The sequence below is a fragment of the Conger conger genome, chromosome 12 (genome assembly GCF_963514075.1).
Source record: "Conger conger chromosome 12, fConCon1.1, whole genome shotgun sequence".
Taxonomy (NCBI): Eukaryota; Metazoa; Chordata; class Actinopteri; order Anguilliformes; family Congridae; genus Conger; species Conger conger.
The window spans coordinates 9,796,091-9,815,882 of NC_083771.1; the positions used below are offsets into that span (position 1 = coordinate 9,796,091).

A 19,792-nucleotide genomic window follows, 5' to 3' on the forward strand; every position below is an offset into this window, starting at 1 on the left:
TTTTCTTATTTGTCAACCTCATAATGGCTAACCCCTCATTGACACAACTCTGGTCCACCTGCTGACAAATGGCAACAGACAACCATCATCAAAAGTCAAATAGCCAGTATCTAATTCAGAAGGAAGTGATTGAATACACCAGTCTAATCAGATAATTATGTTAAAAAAAGGGATGAAATTCCTCCATGGATCATACAATATGGATGTAAATACCCTAAAATTAAAGGTGACACCACATTTGATATTCATTGTTTCATTTCATAGCCAATGTGCTGGAGTACAGAGCCAGAAGAACAGAAAATGTAGCACTGCCCAGTGAACTGCACAGAGGATTAGACAGAAACCATACAGAACGCGTAAAACCGGTTGCACGAATAAACCAACAAAGGACTGGGCAGATATGATACAGCAAGGGGAAAGCCAGTTCCAAGTTAGCACATTCACAGAGGAGAAAAAGAAACTGAAAGTGTGAACAAGACGAGCAAACATTTCAGAGGAACGTATCCATTAACCTTCATATAAAAGGTACGTAGCTAACTTTTGAAGTGCTCATGTTTATTCTGTATTGCAATGCTCCCGTTCCGTCTGTGGTGGAACCACACCCAAACCAAACAAGGATTTAATTTTAGAATTCTCAGATCTTTTATCTTTTTTGGTGTTAAAATATGACAAATTGATTATTGCTGGAGATTTCAATCTTCATGTGGATGACATCAGATTCGGCTTCCATCGAATTCTTGGAACTAACAGATTCTTTTAACCTAGTGCAACACGTCAGGTGCAACGCAGAATAAAGGGCACACGCTAGATTTAGTGTTTACGCTTGGTCTGGAACTAAATAGCCTTGAGAAGAAAGACATTTGTGTCTCAGATCATCTCAGCATCTTGTTTGATGTCCAACTTCCGGTGATATGTACAAATGATAAATGTGTTTTTCGTTCTCGATTCATCAACATACAAACAGCTGAAATGTTTTCTTCAGCGTTTGAAAACCGTATAGTTAATTGTACCCCGCTGTTAGACACAGAGGAATTAGTAAAACATTTTAATAGTGTATGCTTGGGCATACTAGATGATAGCTCTCCTTTTAAAATTAGGTCAAAGTCAACCGTAAAGAGACTCCCTTGGCTTTACGATAATAATTTACACAATTTAAAGAAAGAACGAAGGCAAGCTGAACGAAAATGGAAGACATCTAATTTACATGCTGACTATCTTTATATGAAAGATTTGTTTTACAAAATTCAACCAGGCAGTTAAAAATGCAAGGGAGAATGTTATGTCCCAGGCCTAGGGTAACCTGGGCATAGCATGTGGTGTGGCCCCAACTCTACTGTTCCCAGGTAAGACCATTAAACCGATTTATAATTAAAACAAGCAGCCATTTATTTTCAGGTTTTCCCAGTTGAGCAACCCCAACACAACAAACAAAAATGTACTTATTGAGCCCTAAAACCTCCCTATAAACATAAAATAAAAGTCAAACAGAACAGAGGTAAGGGGAGGAAGTGGCTGTCAGCTGCCACTTAAATAGGTGGAAGTAGTCTCCTGGACCACTCAGCAGCCAGCAGTCTCTTCAGGTACTCCAATCACAGGAACCCAGCTGCCACTCATCTCCACCTGTTAACTCTCTCTCTCTCACAGCCAACAGGCTACGGGAGGAGAGATCACCTTACAAATATTGACACATTATTTACAGTCGTAACAAGAAGTATTTTTCGAACTTGATATCTGTCAATAGCCGTAGGCCAAGATGTTTGTTTCAAACTATCGACTACATTAAATCCCTCTCCGAATGTTTTTTCTGAATCCTCATCTGAGCTCTGCCAGAGGTTTTTAACATTTTTTATTGAAAAGATCGATAATATCAGAATTAGAATCACTCCCTCTGCTCACATTATGAATGTTTCTTGCCATACCTCTGCTACATTTAGCTCATTTGAATCCATTGCAATGGTAGACCATAATGATATTATTTCTGATATGAAGCCTTCCTCCAGTCCCATGGATGACATCCCGACTAAACTCCTGAAGGATGTTCTAGGAACTATAGGTCCAGACATTGTTTTGATTATAAATAGCTCATTGGCCTCAGGGTGTGTACCCTCTCATTTTAAATGCGCTTCAATCCAGCCTCTTCTTAAAAAAACAAATTTAGATGCTTCACTTTTAAATAATTTTAGGCCTATTTCAAAGCTTCCTTTTATTTCAAAAATACTAGAAAAGGTGGTCTCTAAACAATTGATAGCATTTATGAACAAAAACAGCCTGTTCGAAAAATTCCAGTCAGGTTTTCGGGCATGTCACAGCACAGAGACTGCCCTTTTAAAGGTAGTTAATGATCTACTGCTGAATGCAGACTCTGGTGAAACATCCATTTTAGTTCTTCTTGATCTTAGTGCAGCGTTCGATATGGTTGACCACTCAATCCTCATCGATAGACTTAAAAACTGGGTTGGCATTTCTGGGATTGCACTGGAATGGTTCTCCTCATATCTGTCGAATAGAACCTTTTCTGTCTCCATAGGTAATTCAGTTTCCTCGTCTGCTATTTTAACTTGCGGTGTTCCTCAAGGATCTATCCTCGGACCCATTTTATTTTCTATTTATATGTTACCTCTGGGCACAGTTATTCAAGATCACCAATATCATTTCATTGTTATGCAGACGATACACAATTATATCTTTCAGTTAAACGCAATGAGGTTAACACACTGTCAACCTTACTAGACTGCCTAACTGATGTTCAACGCTGGATGGCTCAAAACTTCCTGCAACTTAATCCCGATAAGACTGAAGTTTAAATTTTTGGAAAACCAGAGATCGCTCAACAAATTCGTTTAAACCTTGGCCCTTTTGCACATAATGTGAAAAGTACTGCTCAAAATCTGGGAGTAATTTTGGACTCAGAACTTAATCTCAATCTCCACATTACAAACGTAATCCAGACTTGTTTTTACCATTTAAGAAATATCTCAAAAATCAGATGCATGTTATCATTACAGGATACAGAAAAAAATCATTCATGCTTTTGTTTCTTCACGTCTGGACTATTGTAACTCCATATATACATGTCTAAGTCATAAATCCATGTCCCGTCTCCAGGTGGTGCAGAATGCAGCAGCCAGACTTTTGACTAGGACAAATAGAATGGCCCATATTACCCCAGTTCTAGCGACGTTACACTGGCTCCCTATTGAATTTAGAGTCAATTTTAAAATTGTACTTATTACTTTTAAAGCACTGGCTGGCATTGCTCCGGAATATCTCAGCCCAGCCCAGACTTTGGAACAGCCTTCCTTTGGATATCAGAACAGCTTCCTCCGTGTCCACTTTTAAGTCCCAGCGCAAGACTCACTTTTATAAAATGGCTTTTAATATTTAATGTTTGATGTTTTGTGTATTTTTATCTCTTTTTATATTTTATTGCTGTCTTGTCTTATTCTTGTTTTCTTTTTGTGTGCTGCTTGTGAAGCACCTTGTGCTCTTATGCTTGAAAGGTGCTGATATAAATACAATTTACTTACTTACTTACTTACTTTAAAGGAAAGTAGCTAATCACAAGATTTCACAAAATAAACTGCGGTCCGCATTTCGAAAACAGTCGGTCGAGCTATCCACGCTTGAAATCTAGGTGTGCCTCTACATTGCGCATTACGGTAACTTTTGTTTTGACGACAATATATATATATATTATAAATATATAAATATATTTTATATAAAATCTATACAAATTTGAATTTGATTTTTTTTTCAAACGGTTTTCAAAATTCCACAATATTCATTAAAACCATCTTTGCATGTATCCATGCATATCGATTATGTGCGTTTTTATAGTGGATATTTAGAATGAAGGAATATCAAACTCTTCAACAAAATATTCACTATTCAATTCAATAAATGACACAATTTAACTTTTACTGTAGGAACGTGGGATTATGTGCAATTGTATTCAATACATGGCACAATTAAAAAATCTATAAAAAAATGAAATCAAATTGTTTTCACGAAATACCAGGTACACCTCGAGAAGCTCCATGCCAGGTATACATGCTATTGATTTCATGATTTTTTTACTGTATGACACTTTTCAAAGATTTATAAAAAATGTAAATCAAGAAATCAGGAAATACCACTTCCATCTTGAAGAACACCATGCCATATATAGACAACATTGATTGCGTGACTTTTTACTGTAGGAATTTGGAACTACGGGATTGCAAAGTCCTCCAAAATGGTAGACATATTCAATACATGACACTATTAGAAAATCAAAAAAAAAATGTAAATCAAACTGTTTTTAGGTGAACTTACTTAGACCTTGAAGAGCACCATGCCAGGTGTACATGCTATTGATTTCATGACTTTTTACTGTAGGAATATGGACCTATGGGATTGCAAAATCTTCCAAGACGGTATTGTATTCAATACATATGGGGCAATTGTGTTTAGGTGATATATCCACCGTGCTTTTGCCTGGAGAAGTTTGCGATCAGTTGGCGAGAAAACCAGGATAACAGGTGTCCCTGTCTTAAACTATACATAGGCAAAACATCTCGCCAACTGAAAACCAGGATAGCAGAACACAAGAGTACAATAAGATGCAAGGATGACACCTACCCTCTAGCGACACACTTTATTCAACATGGCCACTCAGAGATGGATCTCAAATTCTGGGCGATAGAAGAAGTTGAACCCTCCAAACGTGGGGGTAACTTTGATCCCAAACTTCTACAGGCAGAAGCACAGTGGATGAAAACAGTTTGAATTACATTTTTTATAGATGTTTGAAAAGTGCCAGGTTTAGAATACAATTACAATTTTGGAGGATTTTGCAATCCCATAATTCCAAATTCCAGTAAAAAGTCACACTATCAATGTTCTCTATACCTGGCATAGTGGTCTTCAAGATGTAAGAACAGTTTGACTGTTTGACAGTTTCCTGAGAACAGGTTGACTTAAATTATGCCATTTAATAAATTATTAAATGCCATGTATTGAATATGTCTACCATTTTGGAGGAATTTGCAATCCCATAGTCCCATAGTTCCAAATTCCTACAGTAAAAAGTCACACAATCAATGGTGTCTATACCTGGCATGGTGTTCTTCAAGATGGAAGTGGTCTTTCCTGAAAACAGTTTGATTTAAATTTTTTATAAATCTTTGAAAAGTGTCATGTGTTGAATATAATTAGCATCTTGGAGGATTTTGCAATCCCATAATTCCAAATTCATACAGTAAAAAATTATGAAATCAATAGCATGTATACCTGGCATGGAGCTTCTCAAGGTGTACCTAGTATTTCCTGAAAACAATTTATTTAATTTTTTTTTAAATTGATTTTTAAATAGTGCCATGTATTGGATACAATTGCCTACAATCCCACATTCCTACGGTAAAAGATAAATTGTGTGTATGTATTGAATTGAATAGTGAATATTTTGCTGAAGAGTTTGCTATTCCATAATTCTAAACACCAATTGTAAAAACGCACGTAATCGATATCCACGGATACATGCAAAGATGGTTTTCATTAATATTGTGAAATTTTGAAAACCGTTTGAGTCGACCTTTGATTTTTATAGATTTTTAAAAATCGCCATGCATTAAAAATAATGACTATTTTGGAGTATTCAATGTTATCACTTTTATCATTGAGTGTTTAAAATGACCTAATGGTATCATTTAGAGTATTGAACGAGGGTGTCGTGGAGAGTAAATTGTCCTCAAAAAAAGTCACCTAATGCGCAATGTAGAGGCATCCCTAGATTTCAAGTGCAGATAGCTTGACGGTTTTCGAATTGTGGATGGCGTGACCGCAGTAAAAAAACAATGCAGTATGTTTTACATTATTGTAGGGCTTCAAAGGTAAATGTTTATGTTTTCAGGAGACGTGAATTTCTGTATTGAGACTGGTAGTGATAACAAACCAGCTTAAATTGTATAAATGGTTTTAAATCTTACTATATGTCCTTTAATTTACAGTATGTTCAGAAAAAGTATGGTTAGACGCATTATCACCAAATCCATGGAGGGATATAGAAACAGAACTGGTCAAACATTTCCACTTCAATATATTTTATTTTCTGGTTTGTCTCAAAGTAAATGTGTTCTGAAATTTGGAAGAATTATTGTCATGTTTCATGCTTGTCATGTCATGTTTCATGTTTAGTTATTGTCTTAGTTATTTTACTGTCATGTCACGTATTATGTTAGTCTAGTCTCGCCACGTTTTTGTTTTATTTCTTGTTACGTTTCATTTTCATGTCATGTTACGTTTAGTGTACATACATGTATGTTTAGTCCTTGTTACGATGTATTTTTTAGTCTTGTCATGTCACGTTATATAGTTTATTCATGTCACAGTTGTTATGTCACGATTTATGTTTGTTTCATGTTATGTTGTTCCATTCTTTGATTTGCATCCTCTTTTTCTCTACATAAGATGGCGTTCAGCTTTGAAATCATATGGGGTAACACAGGGAGTCCAATGACAAACGCATCCTGTGATTGACTGGCTGCTAACTAAACCATTGAGGCTTTGTTTCATCTCATTCTACATTTTGCTGCTTGTGTCTGTGCCTGTATTATTGATGTCTTGTAAAGCACTTTGAGCTGCATTTTATGATATGAAAGGCGCTATATTACATTACATTACATTATTGGCATTTGGCAGACGCTCTTATCCAGAGCGACGTACAACAAATTGCATACCCATAACCAGGGATAAGTTCGCTGAAAGACCCTAGAGGGAAGTACAATTTCAACTGCTACCTGTACAACAAAGATAAGGACGGGGGCCCTTTTTTTTTTTTTTTTTTGAGGACAAAGAAACAAACAAACAGAGCAAAAGTGACCAAACATTATTTATATATGCTAGATATGATATGATAGATAATACACATAACTATTTAACTTAGCGAACATTAGAGAACTAGAGAATTGTATTTCAGAAAAAGCCTAATCAACCGATCCTCCCTTTTAAAATCTGCCACAGAACCTAAAGTGTGCTCCAAAATAATTGGCTGTAAACTAAACATACAGTTTCCAACATAAGCATATATAGCAGTGTGCTTTATTAATGAATTAATATCAACCAAAGTCTTACATTTATAAAAAAAAATATTTCCCTAAAAAACAGGTTCCACAATTATTGGTACCCCTGGTTTAATACTATTTTCTCAAATTTCCAGTCTTTTCCTATAATTTGTGATATGGTTTGAGAACACATTTGCAAGGATTTTTGACCATTCCTCCATGCAGAACCTTTCAGAATCATATCCAGGGAATATGACCACAGGTTTTTCATGGGATTTAAGGCTGGAAACTGAGATGGCCATTGCAGAACATGGTTGTTGTTTCTACTTAACGATTTCTGTGTAGATTTTGATGTATGCATTGTCCTGCTTGACAATCTACCTACGACCAAGTCTCAGCTTCCTAGGAGAGGCAACCAAGATTTCCTGGTACTTTGATTTTAAATAGTGCCCCTGGCCCAATGGGCAGCAAAAGATCTCTAAAACATCAATGACCAACCTCCGTATTTGACAGTAGGTATGATTGTTGATCATGTTGATGGCATGTATGGCCAATACGTTCAATTTTTGTCTCATCTGACCATAGCACTCTTCCATTCATGCTTCCAATGAGGTTTGGCAAACTCAAGATGCTTGGTTTTGTTTATCGTGCTCAGGTTGTCTTCATGCCACCCTTCCAAAGAGTTTGTCAGTATGGAAGTGCCATTTTATGTGGGGTTTTTTTACTTAATGACCCCAAGACACAACCAATCTCTGCAATACTTGGGTAACAGTATGGCCTCCCTCACCATCATCTTAACCATCCCCTTCCTGGAAACTGCAACCATTCCATATGTTTTACGCTTTTTTATTATTGCCCTTACAATCCTAAGCAGTAGGCTTATCCATTATATCAGTATTTTTTGGTACCTATTACCCAACTTGTGATGGTCAATCTTAATCTGTGTTGACAGTTTGAATTGACAGTTCTTTGGCCTTTCCCATGCTGATGGTTGACAAAGGGATTTTCCATGCTTGTTATCTCTCTTCTTTTTCATACAGCGTACTCAAATTGAATCAAAAGAAGATATGTATTAGCCGGCAAATTTTCTTTGTTTAATTTGTGCAGCCAATAAGCAGGTTTAACCGGAACTAACCATTACCTCTGTCTCTGTTGTGACTGTCAGAATACACCAGACTTCTATAATTATGAAAATACTGGGCTGGCTTCTGCAGATTATCTTCAGCAACTGGAGCGATGTGGAGAAGGAGAACATGGGAACCGTGGTGGGAATTGACCTGGGAACATCCTACTCAAGGTATGCTTTTGCCGGAATGAAAGATCTCAGGTACCTCACAGCAAGAAGATCTTGGGCTTGAATCATGGCCTGAGCATTTCTGTGTCTTGCATGTTCTCTCTTTGTCTGCGTTGTATTCATAAAGTTGAAATTATCTGCGGCTTGATGCCAGTATATACCAAAGAAACTGATCATTGATCTTCACCACGTTTGAATATGACTTTCTAACTAAATTAATTCAGCTCAAAACCTTCTGAGCATTGTATAACAGATAATATTCCCATTCCTCCCTGTTACTCAATGCAGTGTGGGTGTGTTCAAGAATGGTCGTGTGGAGATCATCACAAACGACCAGGGCAACCGCATTACTCCTTCTTATGTAGCTTTCACTGCAGAAGGGGAGCGTCTGATTGGTGATGCTGCCAAGATCCAGCTCACCTCCAACCCTGAGAACACAGTGTTCGATACCAAGAGGCTGATTGGCCGCACCTGGTCTGACCCCAGCGTTCAGCAGGACATCAGATACCTGCCTTTCAAAGTGAGCAATCAATATCACATCTGTCACCTGAAACATTACAAATGCGTATTTTAAAGACTTAAAGACATCCATTTATTTGTTTCATGTTTCATTGAATACTTGGTTGCTTCCAGTTTAAAGTGAGTAAAACCCAGATTCCCCCAAATCGGGAACATAAACTGAAGTAGAAAGAGCTGTTCCAGATTTTACTCAGTGCTGTCTGGCTAACTCAGTAATCCTGCTTTGTGGAACAGGCCCCAGATCTGATAGAGATTCTGGATTTCAATCAAAGTAACCAATCATATTTGATCTGGATACATTATACATGGATACATTAGCTATGTCATTCTGCACCACACTATCCTGTTCCCCAATCCATTACTCAAGCGACATCTGACCCATAACCTTTAACCTCCATTTCACTTCATAAATAAACATGTTTGGTCACTTGCTAGCATTGCACTGTAGAAATCAAACAATAGCCATCCATCCATCCATCCATCGTCACCCGCTTATCCGGAGTCGGGTCGCGGGGGCAGTAGGCAAAGCCGGGTATTCCAGGCGTCCCTCTCCCCAGCAACGCATTCTAGCTCCTCCTGGGGGATCCCGAGGCGTTCCCTGGCCAGGAGAGATATATAATCTCTCCAGCGGGCTCTGGGTCTCCCTCGGGGTCTCCGCCCAGTTGGACGAGCCCGGAAAACCTCCAAAGGGAGGCGCCCGGGAGGCATCCTGATCAGATGCCCGAACCACCTCAATTGGCTCCTTTCGACGCGAAGGAGCAGCGGCTCTACTCCGAGCTCCCTCCGGATGTCCGAGCTCCTCACCCTATCTCTAAGGCTGAGCCCGGCCACCCTACGGAGGAAGCTCATTTCGGCCGCTTGTATACGCGATCTCGTTCTTTCGGTCACTACCCAAAGCTCGTGACCATAGGTGAGGGTTGGGACGTAGATCGACCAGTAAATCGAGAGCTTCGCCTTCCGGCTCAGCTCCTTCTTCACCACAACGGTCCGGTGCAACGCCCGCATTACTGCTGACGCTGCACCGATCCGCCTGTCGATCTCACGCTCCCTTCTACCCTCACTCGTGAACAAGACCCCGAGATACTTGAACTCCTTCACTTGGGGCAAAGACTCGTTCCCAACCCGGAGGGAGCAATCCACCGTTTTCCGGCAGAGAACCATGGCCTCGGACTTGGAGGTGCTGACTCTCATCCCGGCCGCTTCACACTCGGCTGCAAACCGCTCCAGTGCGTGCTGAAGGTCACGGTCCGATGAAGCCAGCAGAACCACATCATCCGCAAAAAGCAGAGATGCGATTCTGAGGTCACCAAACCGGACACTCTCCTGACCTCGGCTGCGCCTTGAGATCCTGTCCATGAATACCACAAACAGGACCGGTGACAAGGGGCAACCTTGGCGGAGTCCAACACCCACCGGAAACGTGCTTGACTTTGTGCCGAGAATGCGGACACAGCTCTCACTTTGGTTATACAGGGACCGGATGGCTCGTAACAACGGCCCCGGTACCCCATACTCCCGCAGTACACCCCACAGGGTTCCCCGGGGGACACGGTCGAAAGCCTTCTCCAAGTCCACAAAGCACATGTGGACTGGATGGGCAAACTCCCATGACCCCGCCAGCAACCCTGCCAAGGTAAAGAGCTGGTCCACTGTTCCACGGCCAGGACGGAAGCCACATTGCTCCTCCTGAATCCGAGGTTCGACCGTCGGTCGGAGCCTCCTTTCCAGTACCCTAGAGTAAGCTTTCCCAGGGAGGCTGAGGAGTGTGATACCCCGGTAATTGGAGCACACCCTCCGATCCCCCTTCTTGAAAATGGGGACCACCACCCCGGTCTGCCACTCCACAGGTACTGTCCCCGATCTCCACGCGACACTGAAGAGGCGTGTCAGCCAAGACAGCCCAACAATGTCCAGAGCCTTCAGCATCTCAGGGCGAATCTCATCTACACCCGGCGACTTGCCACTGAGGAGCTTTTTGACTACCTCAGCAACTTCCGCCAGGGATATAGGTGCAGATTCCCCCGAGTCTTCAGGCTCTGCCTCTTCCACAGAGGACGTGTTGTTCGGGTTCAGGAGCTCCTCGAAGTGCTCTTTCCACCGTCCGACAATATCCCCAGTCCGGGTCAGCAGTTCTCCTCCCCTGCTGAAAACAGCCTGAGACAAGCCCTGCTTTCCCTTTCTGAGTCGTCGGATGGTTTGCCAGAACTTCCTCGAGGCCAACCGAAAGTCCTTCTCCATAGCCTCCCCGAACTCCTCCCATACCCGGGTTTTTGCTTCAGTGACTGCCGAAGCTGCAGCCCTTCTGGCCACCCGGTACCTGTCTGCTGCTTCAGGGGACCCCCGGGCCAGCCAAGCCCGAAAGGCCTCCTTCTTCAGCTTGACGGCCTCCCTCACCGCTGGTGTCCACCAGCGGGTTCTTGGGTTGCCGCCCCGACAGGCACCGATGACCTTCTGACCACAGCTCCTGCTTGCCGCCTCTGCAATGGAGGCTTTGAACATGGCCCACTCGGACTCCATGTCCCCAGCTTCCCCCGGGATGCGTGAGAAGTTCTTCCGGAGGTGGGAGTTGAAGACCTCGCGAACAGGGGCCTCCGCCAGACGTTCCCAGTTCACCCTCACTACACGTTTGGGTTTACCGGGTCTGTCAGGCAGCCTCCCCGGCCACTTGATCCAACTCACCACCAGGTGGTGATCAGTTGACAGCTCTGCTCCTCTCTTCACCCGAGTGTCCAAGACATACGGCCGCAAGTCTGATGATACGACCACAAAGTCGATCATCGATCTTTGGCCTAAGGTGCTCTGGTACCAAGTACACTTATGAGCTACCCTATGCTCGAACATGGTGTTTGTTATCGACAATCCATGGCCAGCACAGAAGTCCAATAACAAAACACCGCTTGGGTTCAGATCAGGCAGGCCGTTCCTCCCAATCACCCCCCTCCAGGTTTCTCCGTCATTGCCCACGTGAGCGTTGAAGTCGCCCAGCAGAACTATGGAGTCTCCGGGTGGCACCCTTTCCAGGATGCCACCCAGTGACTCCAAGAAGGCCGGATACTCTGAACTGCCATTTGGTGCATACGCACAAATGACAGTCAGAGCCTTCCCCCCAGCGACACGTAGTCGCAGAGAAGCGACCCTCTCGTTCCCCGGGTGGAACTCCAACACAGTGGCGCTCAGCCGGTGGCTTGTGAGTATCCCCACACCCGCCCGGCGCCTCTCACCTTGAGCAACTCCAGAAAAGAACAGAGTCCAGCCCCTCTCCAGGAGTTTGGTTCCGGAACCAGTACTGTGCGTGGAGGTGAGCCCAACTATATCTAGTTGGTACCGCTCCGCCTCCCGCACTAGCTCAGGTTCCTTCCCCACCAGAGAGGTGACGTTCCACGTCCCCAGAACCAGTCTGCGACGCCGAGGATCAGCACGCCCAGATCCCCGCCTTTGCCTACTGCCCGTTGGGCAAAGCACCCGACTCCGATGCCGACCCCTGCAGGTGGTGAGCCCACAGGGCGGCGACCCCACGTGACCAGTTCGGGCTGTGCCCGGCCGGGCCCCATGGGATAAGGCCCGGCCACCAGACGCTCGCCGACGAGCTCCCCTCCCGGGTCTGGCTCCAGCAGGGGGCCCCGGTTTCCCTTTTCCGGGCGAGGTAACTGGGTCTTTGTGTGGCCGTGTCATGGGAGTCTTTGAATCGCTCTTAGTCCGGCCCCTCCCCCGGGACTAATTTGCCTTGGGAGACCCTACTGGGGGCTAACAGTGCCCCCGACAACCTAGCTCCCAGGATCACCGGGACACACAAACCCCTCCACCACGTTAAGGTGGCGATTCCTCGGAGGGGTCAAACAATAGCTCAGAGCAAAATCAAGAGAAAATATGCTTTTGGCCCAAACATGTGTCTTGGGATAAAGACAAACAGTATGTTTTCTTGATTTGGCTCTGTACTTCTGTACTTCAGATTTGTAATGAAACAATTCACATGTGATTAAAATACACATGGTCAAATTTCCTCCATTTCAGGCCCCCATAATATTTGGGACATATTGATGAAATGTAAATGAAAGTCATCGTGTTTATGACTTTGTTGCATAGCCTTTGCATGCAATGACTGCTTGAAGTCTGTGACCTATTGACATCACCAGGTATAGTAAGTCTTGATTCTAGGGTTTTAATTTCCTTTGGACTCTATAATTAGAGTTTGTCAATGAGAACCAGAGTTGTGCCAATGATAGTCAATGAAACCATTATGTGGCTGTGAAACAAGAAAAAAAATCTGCCAGAGATAAAGGACAAACACTAGGCTTATTCAAATAAACTGTTTGAAACATCATTAAGAAGAAAAAAAGCACTGGAGAGCTCAGTAATTGCAATGGGACTGGTAGGCCAAAGAAGACCTCTACATACGATGAGCAAAGAATTCTTAGCATAAGAAAAAAACAAAAACAAAAGCCATGGATATGTCAGTGACTACTCTCCACAGAAAACTTCACAAGCAGACCTACAGAGGCTATAGAGATGCAAGCCACTAGTGAGCTGCAAATCCAGGATGGCCAGGTTACAGTAGTAAGTAGTACCTGAAAAAGCATGCAGAGTTCTGGGAAAAGATCTTGTGGACAGATGAGCCCAAGACAGACTTGTCCCAGAGGGATGGCTCAGAGGAACTGCCATCACTTTCCCTCATCTGTGAAACGTAGTAGGGGTTTGAATAATCAAAAACAGCCGAGAAGGCAACTGTCCAAATACTTTTGGTCCCCTGAAATAGGGGGACTATGAATACAAAGAAATGTAATTCCTACCTCTGATATGGATGTTCATACCCATCATTCCATTTCAAATCTTATTGGAGTGCAGAGCCAAAAGAAAAGAAAATGTACCACTGTCCAAATACTAACAGGCTGCACTGTATATATATATATATATATATATATATATATATATATATATATAGATATATATATAATCCATCCCCTCCCCCCCCCCCCGCCAAATTCCTCCCATCCAGATTGTTGAGAAGAAGAGAAAGCCTCACGTCCAGATGGACATCGGTAGGCGTCAGATTAAGACCTTTGCTCCAGAGGAGATTTCCGCTATGGTCCTCACTAAAATGAAGGAGACAGCAGAGGCATACTTGGGGAAGAAGGTACTTCTTTGCTGGCTATATCATTACTGCCAAAAAACATCATCTTGTATTTAGTCCAGCACAAAGTACATTAACTCTTAAAGGAATGCATCAGTGTTTCAGGGTAGCATTTCTCAGTTAAAATGTCAGATTTTCAGCTTGATACTGTACCTAATTACTGTAATTCTAACACATCCTGTCACAGTATCAAATATGGTTCTGCTTCTGCCTAATGTTATGTGTAATATGTAATTGCATCATGCATTACTAGCAGTAATATTCTGAAGAGCATACATCTCTCTGGATACGACAGCCTAAGAGAATGTCATGTAATGTAATCTAAGTAAAGAATGCAACTAACCATTTGGGATGAACAGAGGCAGTCCCATCCCTGGCGTTGGTTTTCAGCCCTTTGTCTGCTTTATTGTAGGTCACTCATGCCGTGGTCACGGTTCCTGCCTACTTTAACGATGCCCAGCGCCAGGCCACCAAGGATGCAGGTGCGATTGCCGGGCTGGAGGTGATCAGGCTCCTCAATGAGCCGTGAGTCTCTTTCCTGGTTCTTCTCACAACTGCAGGAACTCCACAGAGAATCACTCCACAGTGCACTCCACTTAAAATCCACTTTCATTGAAAGTCTTGAGGATATTCTGCTACCATTCATTGAAAAAGTATGAAAAAGGATGTTATGGGAAAATGTCAACAAAGATACTGAAAGACAGTTCACCCAAGAATTAAATTAAATGATGTTCTCACTTACCACAGTGCTATCTATCCATGACACCATTTTCTAGACTTGACGACTTGATGATGCAGTTTGCCATGATATCGTCAAGCTTCAGAACACAGGAACCAGAAGCGAACTTGAAGTATTTCTAATAAAGGTCTTTATTGGCAAATGGGCAGAAATCACAAACTGTTAATCTAATAGTCCAAGATCAAACACGAACAGAAGGATAATCCAAAAGGCGGTGGTAGAGGCCCACAAAATGGATCGAAAGACAGGAAGATCAGACAGAAAGTTAAATAGAATTTTTATAGTCTCCATCAATCCAACATATTTAATATAACTACTTAATTCAATGATCTCGCTTCTCAACAGATCTGCTGCTGCCATCGCCTTTGGTCTGAACAAGCAAAATAGAAATAGGAACATCTTGGTGTATGATTTGGGCGGCGGCACCTTCGATGTGTCCCTGATGACCATTGACAACGGCGTTTCTGAGGTGGTGGCCACCAATGGGGACTCCCACCTGGGCGGCGAGGACTTCAACCAGCGTGTCATCGACCATTTTATCAATTTGTATGAGGACAAGACAGGAAAAGATGTACGCAAGGACAACCATGCCATTCAGAAACTACACAGAGAGGTGGAGAAGGCCAAACGCACCCTGTCCTCAGAAAATCAGGCCCACATGGAGATTGAGTCGTTCTTTGAGGGCAAGGACTTCTCTGAGACACTCACCCGAGTCAAGTTCGAGCAGCTCAATAGGGCAAGTGCTGTTTGAAACCTGTTTTAAAGGGCCGACAAGGTTAACCCTGCTTTCTGGAGAATTAGCAGTAGTTCACCTGACATTTTAAATTGAATGCTATAACATGGTTGTAATGCAAAATATCTAACAAGCATAGTTCCAAAATCTTAGCGTTGTCTAGTTAGTATACCTGTTGTTAATTTCCATGGTTTACTTTTGTTACTGTGGATGTACTGGGTATAGTATTTGTGCAACACCTGTATCCTGGGTCTAATTAATTGAACAAGTCAGTCATTTCCGTCTAATACAATTGAAGTCCATGTTAGCCTTTAAATTTAAATTTAAGAACTTATGTTCCAGTTTAGGGACCTGTGGCTGTAATGTCTCTGAAACACTGCTGCTTGTATTCCAGCATTCTCTCTCCTCCTCTCTTGCTCGCTTGTGTCTCTCTCTAATACACACATCATTCCATGTAAAATCTGCAGGACCTGTTCTTTTCTACCTTGAAGTCCATTCAGAACGTTCTGGCAGACGCCAACATGAAGAAGTCGGACATCGATGAGATCGTGCTGGTGGGCGGCTCCACCCGCATCCCCAAGATCCAGCAGATGGTGAAGGAGTTCTTCAACGGGAAGGAGCCGTCCCGCGGCATCAACCCAGACGAGGCTGCGGTCTACGGGGCGGCTGTGTTTGCTGCGGCACTGTCTGGAGACAAGGACCTAGGTGGGTCTTCAAACTTGCTGCCTCATTTTAGCCTGGACCAAGGTACCACATCCTCCAGATAATCCTCAAATACAGAAAATTGATTTCAGATTTTAAAAACAACAATTAAACAGAAGTACTTTGTGACAATGTTTGCATTTTTTGCTGATGTATTTTGGTATGGCCTTCCATGCAGATAAATTCCTATTCCAATCAGAGGTTATCCTACTGCTATCACAGAAAAAGAGTTAAATGTAACCCAGCGCTTTAAGGTTTTCGGATTAACCAGTCTGAACAATCAAATATGAAGGAAGTAACTGCCGATACTCCAGAGAAAGTTGCATGATCACAAATGAATGGGCCCCCTGCAAACATGTTATTTTGTATTTGAACGTAATAATAGAGCTGCTGAAGTTATGGATCTATGGACACCGTCTGAAGGAGAACTTGTGTGTTGAGTTGGGTGGTGTTATCTCTGTATAGGTGAAGTGGTCCTGCTGGATGTATGTCCCTTTGCCCTGGGAGTTGAGACTGTTGGGGGTATCATGACCAAGCTGATACCCAGGAACACCCCATTACCAATCAGCAAGACCAAATTCTTCTCGACGGAGTCTGACTACCAGACCACGGTCACCATTAAGGTCTATGAAGGTAACCTTGTCTTACTGTAGTTAATGTTCCTGGTGTTAAACATCCTAATTGATGAAGCATTTAAGAATGAGGCATCAGTGATCAATGCTTCAGGACTTGCCTGCAGTGTGCCCTTTAAATCAATGAATATAATTAGATTTACAGCTGCCGCAAACCAATGATTCAGATGTTGTTGTCCCCAAAGACCTGACATTTTTTCCTGACTTCAACAGCTATAATAAACATAGACTTAAGGAATGCCTGCCGGTTGCTGTTAAAAAACAAGTTTCAGTCCTGAAGGACAGTTCAGACAGTCTTCCTCCCTGTTCATTCCAGGAGAGGACTCTGAGACCAAAGGCAACAACCTGTTGGGCACCTTTGATCTGATAGGCATCCCACTCGCCAAAAGAGGGGACCCCGAGATCGAGGTGACTTTTGAATTCACAGTCAATGGGATCCTGTTTGTGACAGCAAAGGACACAAGAACGGGCAACAAGAATGCCATCATCAATGACCAGAACCAGCTGGCCCCTGAAGACATCAAGCGCATGGTGAACGTGGCAGAGCGCATTGCTGATAAGGACAGGAAGTTGAAGGAGCTCATCGATGCCTGGAATCAGCTGGAGAGCTACATCTACATACTCAAGAACCAGGCCGGTGACATAGAGAGGGCATTGGATGAGAAGATCAAGTGGCTGGAGTCATACCAGGACGTCGAGCCAGAGGATATCAGGGCCCAGAAGAAGCAGCTGGAGGAGGTGGTCAAGCCGCTCATCAGAAAACTCTACGGTGTAGCAGGCGGGACACCGCCAGTGCAGGATGACCATCAAGATGAGAAGGTTGAGTTGTAGGACCTTCAAAGGGCTTTGCGTCTTCCCCTTGCCGTCTCTCTCCACGGTTTTCTCATCACACAGCTTGGGAAATTATACAGACCACCCTTTTCACTTTAGTTCAAGTCCTGGTTTAGGATGGGTCACTCAGAGACTGAATGTCCTGAAGCTACTCCAGCATGGTCTAGATTGTGTGCTTTGGTTGTGCTTAACAGTGAATATTTGCCCCAGTCTGAGGTTATGTGCGCTCTGGACCAGGTTTTCCTAAAGGAACTCTCCATTTGGCTCCATTCCTCATTTCCTCAATACTGACCAGTCTCCCAATAACTGAGAAGCACCCTATAGCAGGATGCTGCCACCACCATACTTCACAGAAGGAATGGTATTAGCTAGATAATAAGCAGCTCTTGATTTCCAAGATTCATCACTGGGCATTCAGACCATAGAGTTAAATTATTGTCTCATCAGTCCAATAGTTCAGAGTTCTAACTTAATCAATTTTATAGAGCCCACAAGAGCTTTTTTAAAATTATTATTATTAATATATATATATTTTTTTTTTTACACCCACCCGCAGATCTAAGCCTCGACTCAATTATCTCATAGACATCTTTGGAGAGGTCTATGAGAACATCTTTCTAAAGCATGCCTAATCAAATCACATCAAATTAATTTCTAATTTCTAACACTAATCAAGTGTTATTTGGCATCCCCAGCCGATCCTAATTTGGAATGTCCAGTTCGCAAACAATGTACAAGCATACCCATCTTTGCCTCTGCCGGCTCAGGAGAGTGAACACAAGTCACGGTTCTACTCCGAAATACGGCATGTCAGCCAGCTAATTCTTTTTACACCGGAGCAGCAAGCCTTTCATGCACAGAGCTGGGCCGGAGACCCAATCACATGTATGCAGAGAGCTAGCCACGGGTGCTCAACAGGGGTCGCTTGAGCAATGAATACTGCTATCCCTGCTGACTGAATCCTTCCCATATATCCCTAGGGTGACGTGAAGCCAATTGGGCCTTCAGGGTTGGCGAGGGCCAGATTCAAATCGAGACAGTGTTGCTCACTTGTGTGCCACAAGCACTGCTTTTACGAAGTGACCTCTCCAGCAGCCCTACTCCATTCGATTTCTAGAGACCTCTCAGGGATGATCAACGCATGATGAATCTGAGCACAAATTGGAGTGTCATAGCAAAGGATCTGAATGCAAAAGGTCTTATGTAAATTAGGTATTTCTGTATTCCAATTGTAATACCTGTATGAAAAAAAATAATAATAATGTTTTCACTTGGTTTTTACTCTGGTGTACTGATGAGCAAAAGTAATCACTTTTGTTAGCTATGTTAAGAGAACAATTCCTTACGATATCTTAACTGAGAAATTATTTCCATGGTGCTGAGCAAGGATGACAAAAATGAGAATATTCATTATTATTATTATTATGTTGTTATTTTTATGAGACTAGTTCTACGCTATAGGACTATATCTTTGTCATTTTGCATTGTAAGTAATTAGCAAATGTGTGGTGTGTGTGGGGTCGCCAATTAATGAAAAAATATAAATTATGGATAGTTCTACTGTAAAGGAATACAAAAACAGTATGCATTTGCCCTTGTTTGCATAGGTAGCATTGAAACTGAAGTTCAGAATGCACATGAAAGTTTCCTGTCCCGTCTCCTATATTTCCTTCAAACACTGGATCCTGATACTGTCTCCACATTAAAACATTACGATTGGCTTACATTTTTAGGCCGATACAACATCCACTACATTTGTGGTGACTGAAGCCACGCCCTTCCATCATTATCACATGGTCCAAATATGGTTCCATTTTCTACGACATTATTAAATTTTAAATGTGGTTTGGCTGAAGCAGACAGAGTGAACCAGTTATGGTCTCAGAAGCAGTCAATTTGGCATAACACTTTAAAGCCGAACTCTAATCCTCTATTTGGGTTCTAAAGTTCATGAGTTTACTCAGTTTGGGTTCACTTCTATTTCAAGAATATTACAATTACAAGTATCGTCATTTAAATGGCTATAGTTTCACCAATGGGCTAGCAAATGGAATTTGTTTTTTTCAGAAGATTTTGAACTAGACAATAAAGAACAATTAACTTGTCTTTGCCTCTTCTTGAACATGCAAGTTAATTCCTAGCAGCATTATAAATGCATTTCGGTACACTGTACA

The 19,792-nt window shown here is 42.6% G+C and overlaps 1 protein-coding gene across 1 annotated transcript; it reads left to right on the forward strand.

Moving 5' to 3' along the window:
• The first annotated feature begins 395 nt into the window (after window positions 1-395).
• On the forward strand, window positions 396-19,722 carry LOC133141881 (endoplasmic reticulum chaperone BiP-like). Its single transcript, XM_061262682.1, has 9 exons — window positions 396-525; window positions 8,206-8,337; window positions 8,623-8,854; window positions 13,847-13,984; window positions 14,394-14,506; window positions 15,066-15,456; window positions 15,921-16,158; window positions 16,621-16,788; window positions 17,104-19,722. Exons 2-9 carry the CDS (start codon window positions 8,228-8,230, stop codon window positions 17,616-17,618), a joined length of 1,905 nt encoding a protein of 634 aa, XP_061118666.1. The 5' UTR covers window positions 396-525; window positions 8,206-8,227; the 3' UTR covers window positions 17,619-19,722.
• Window positions 19,723-19,792: the final 70 nt, after the last annotated feature.

Coding starts and splice junctions, on each gene's coding strand:
- LOC133141881 (XM_061262682.1), top strand. CDS start 8,228: ATGAAAATACTGGGCTGGCTTCTGCAGATTATCTTCAGCAACTGGAGC. Junction 8,338..8,622: donor CTGGGAACATCCTACTCAAG/GTATGCTTTTGC, acceptor TACTCAATGCAG/TGTGGGTGTGTTCAAGAATG. Junction 8,855..13,846: donor TCAGATACCTGCCTTTCAAA/GTGAGCAATCAA, acceptor CCTCCCATCCAG/ATTGTTGAGAAGAAGAGAAA.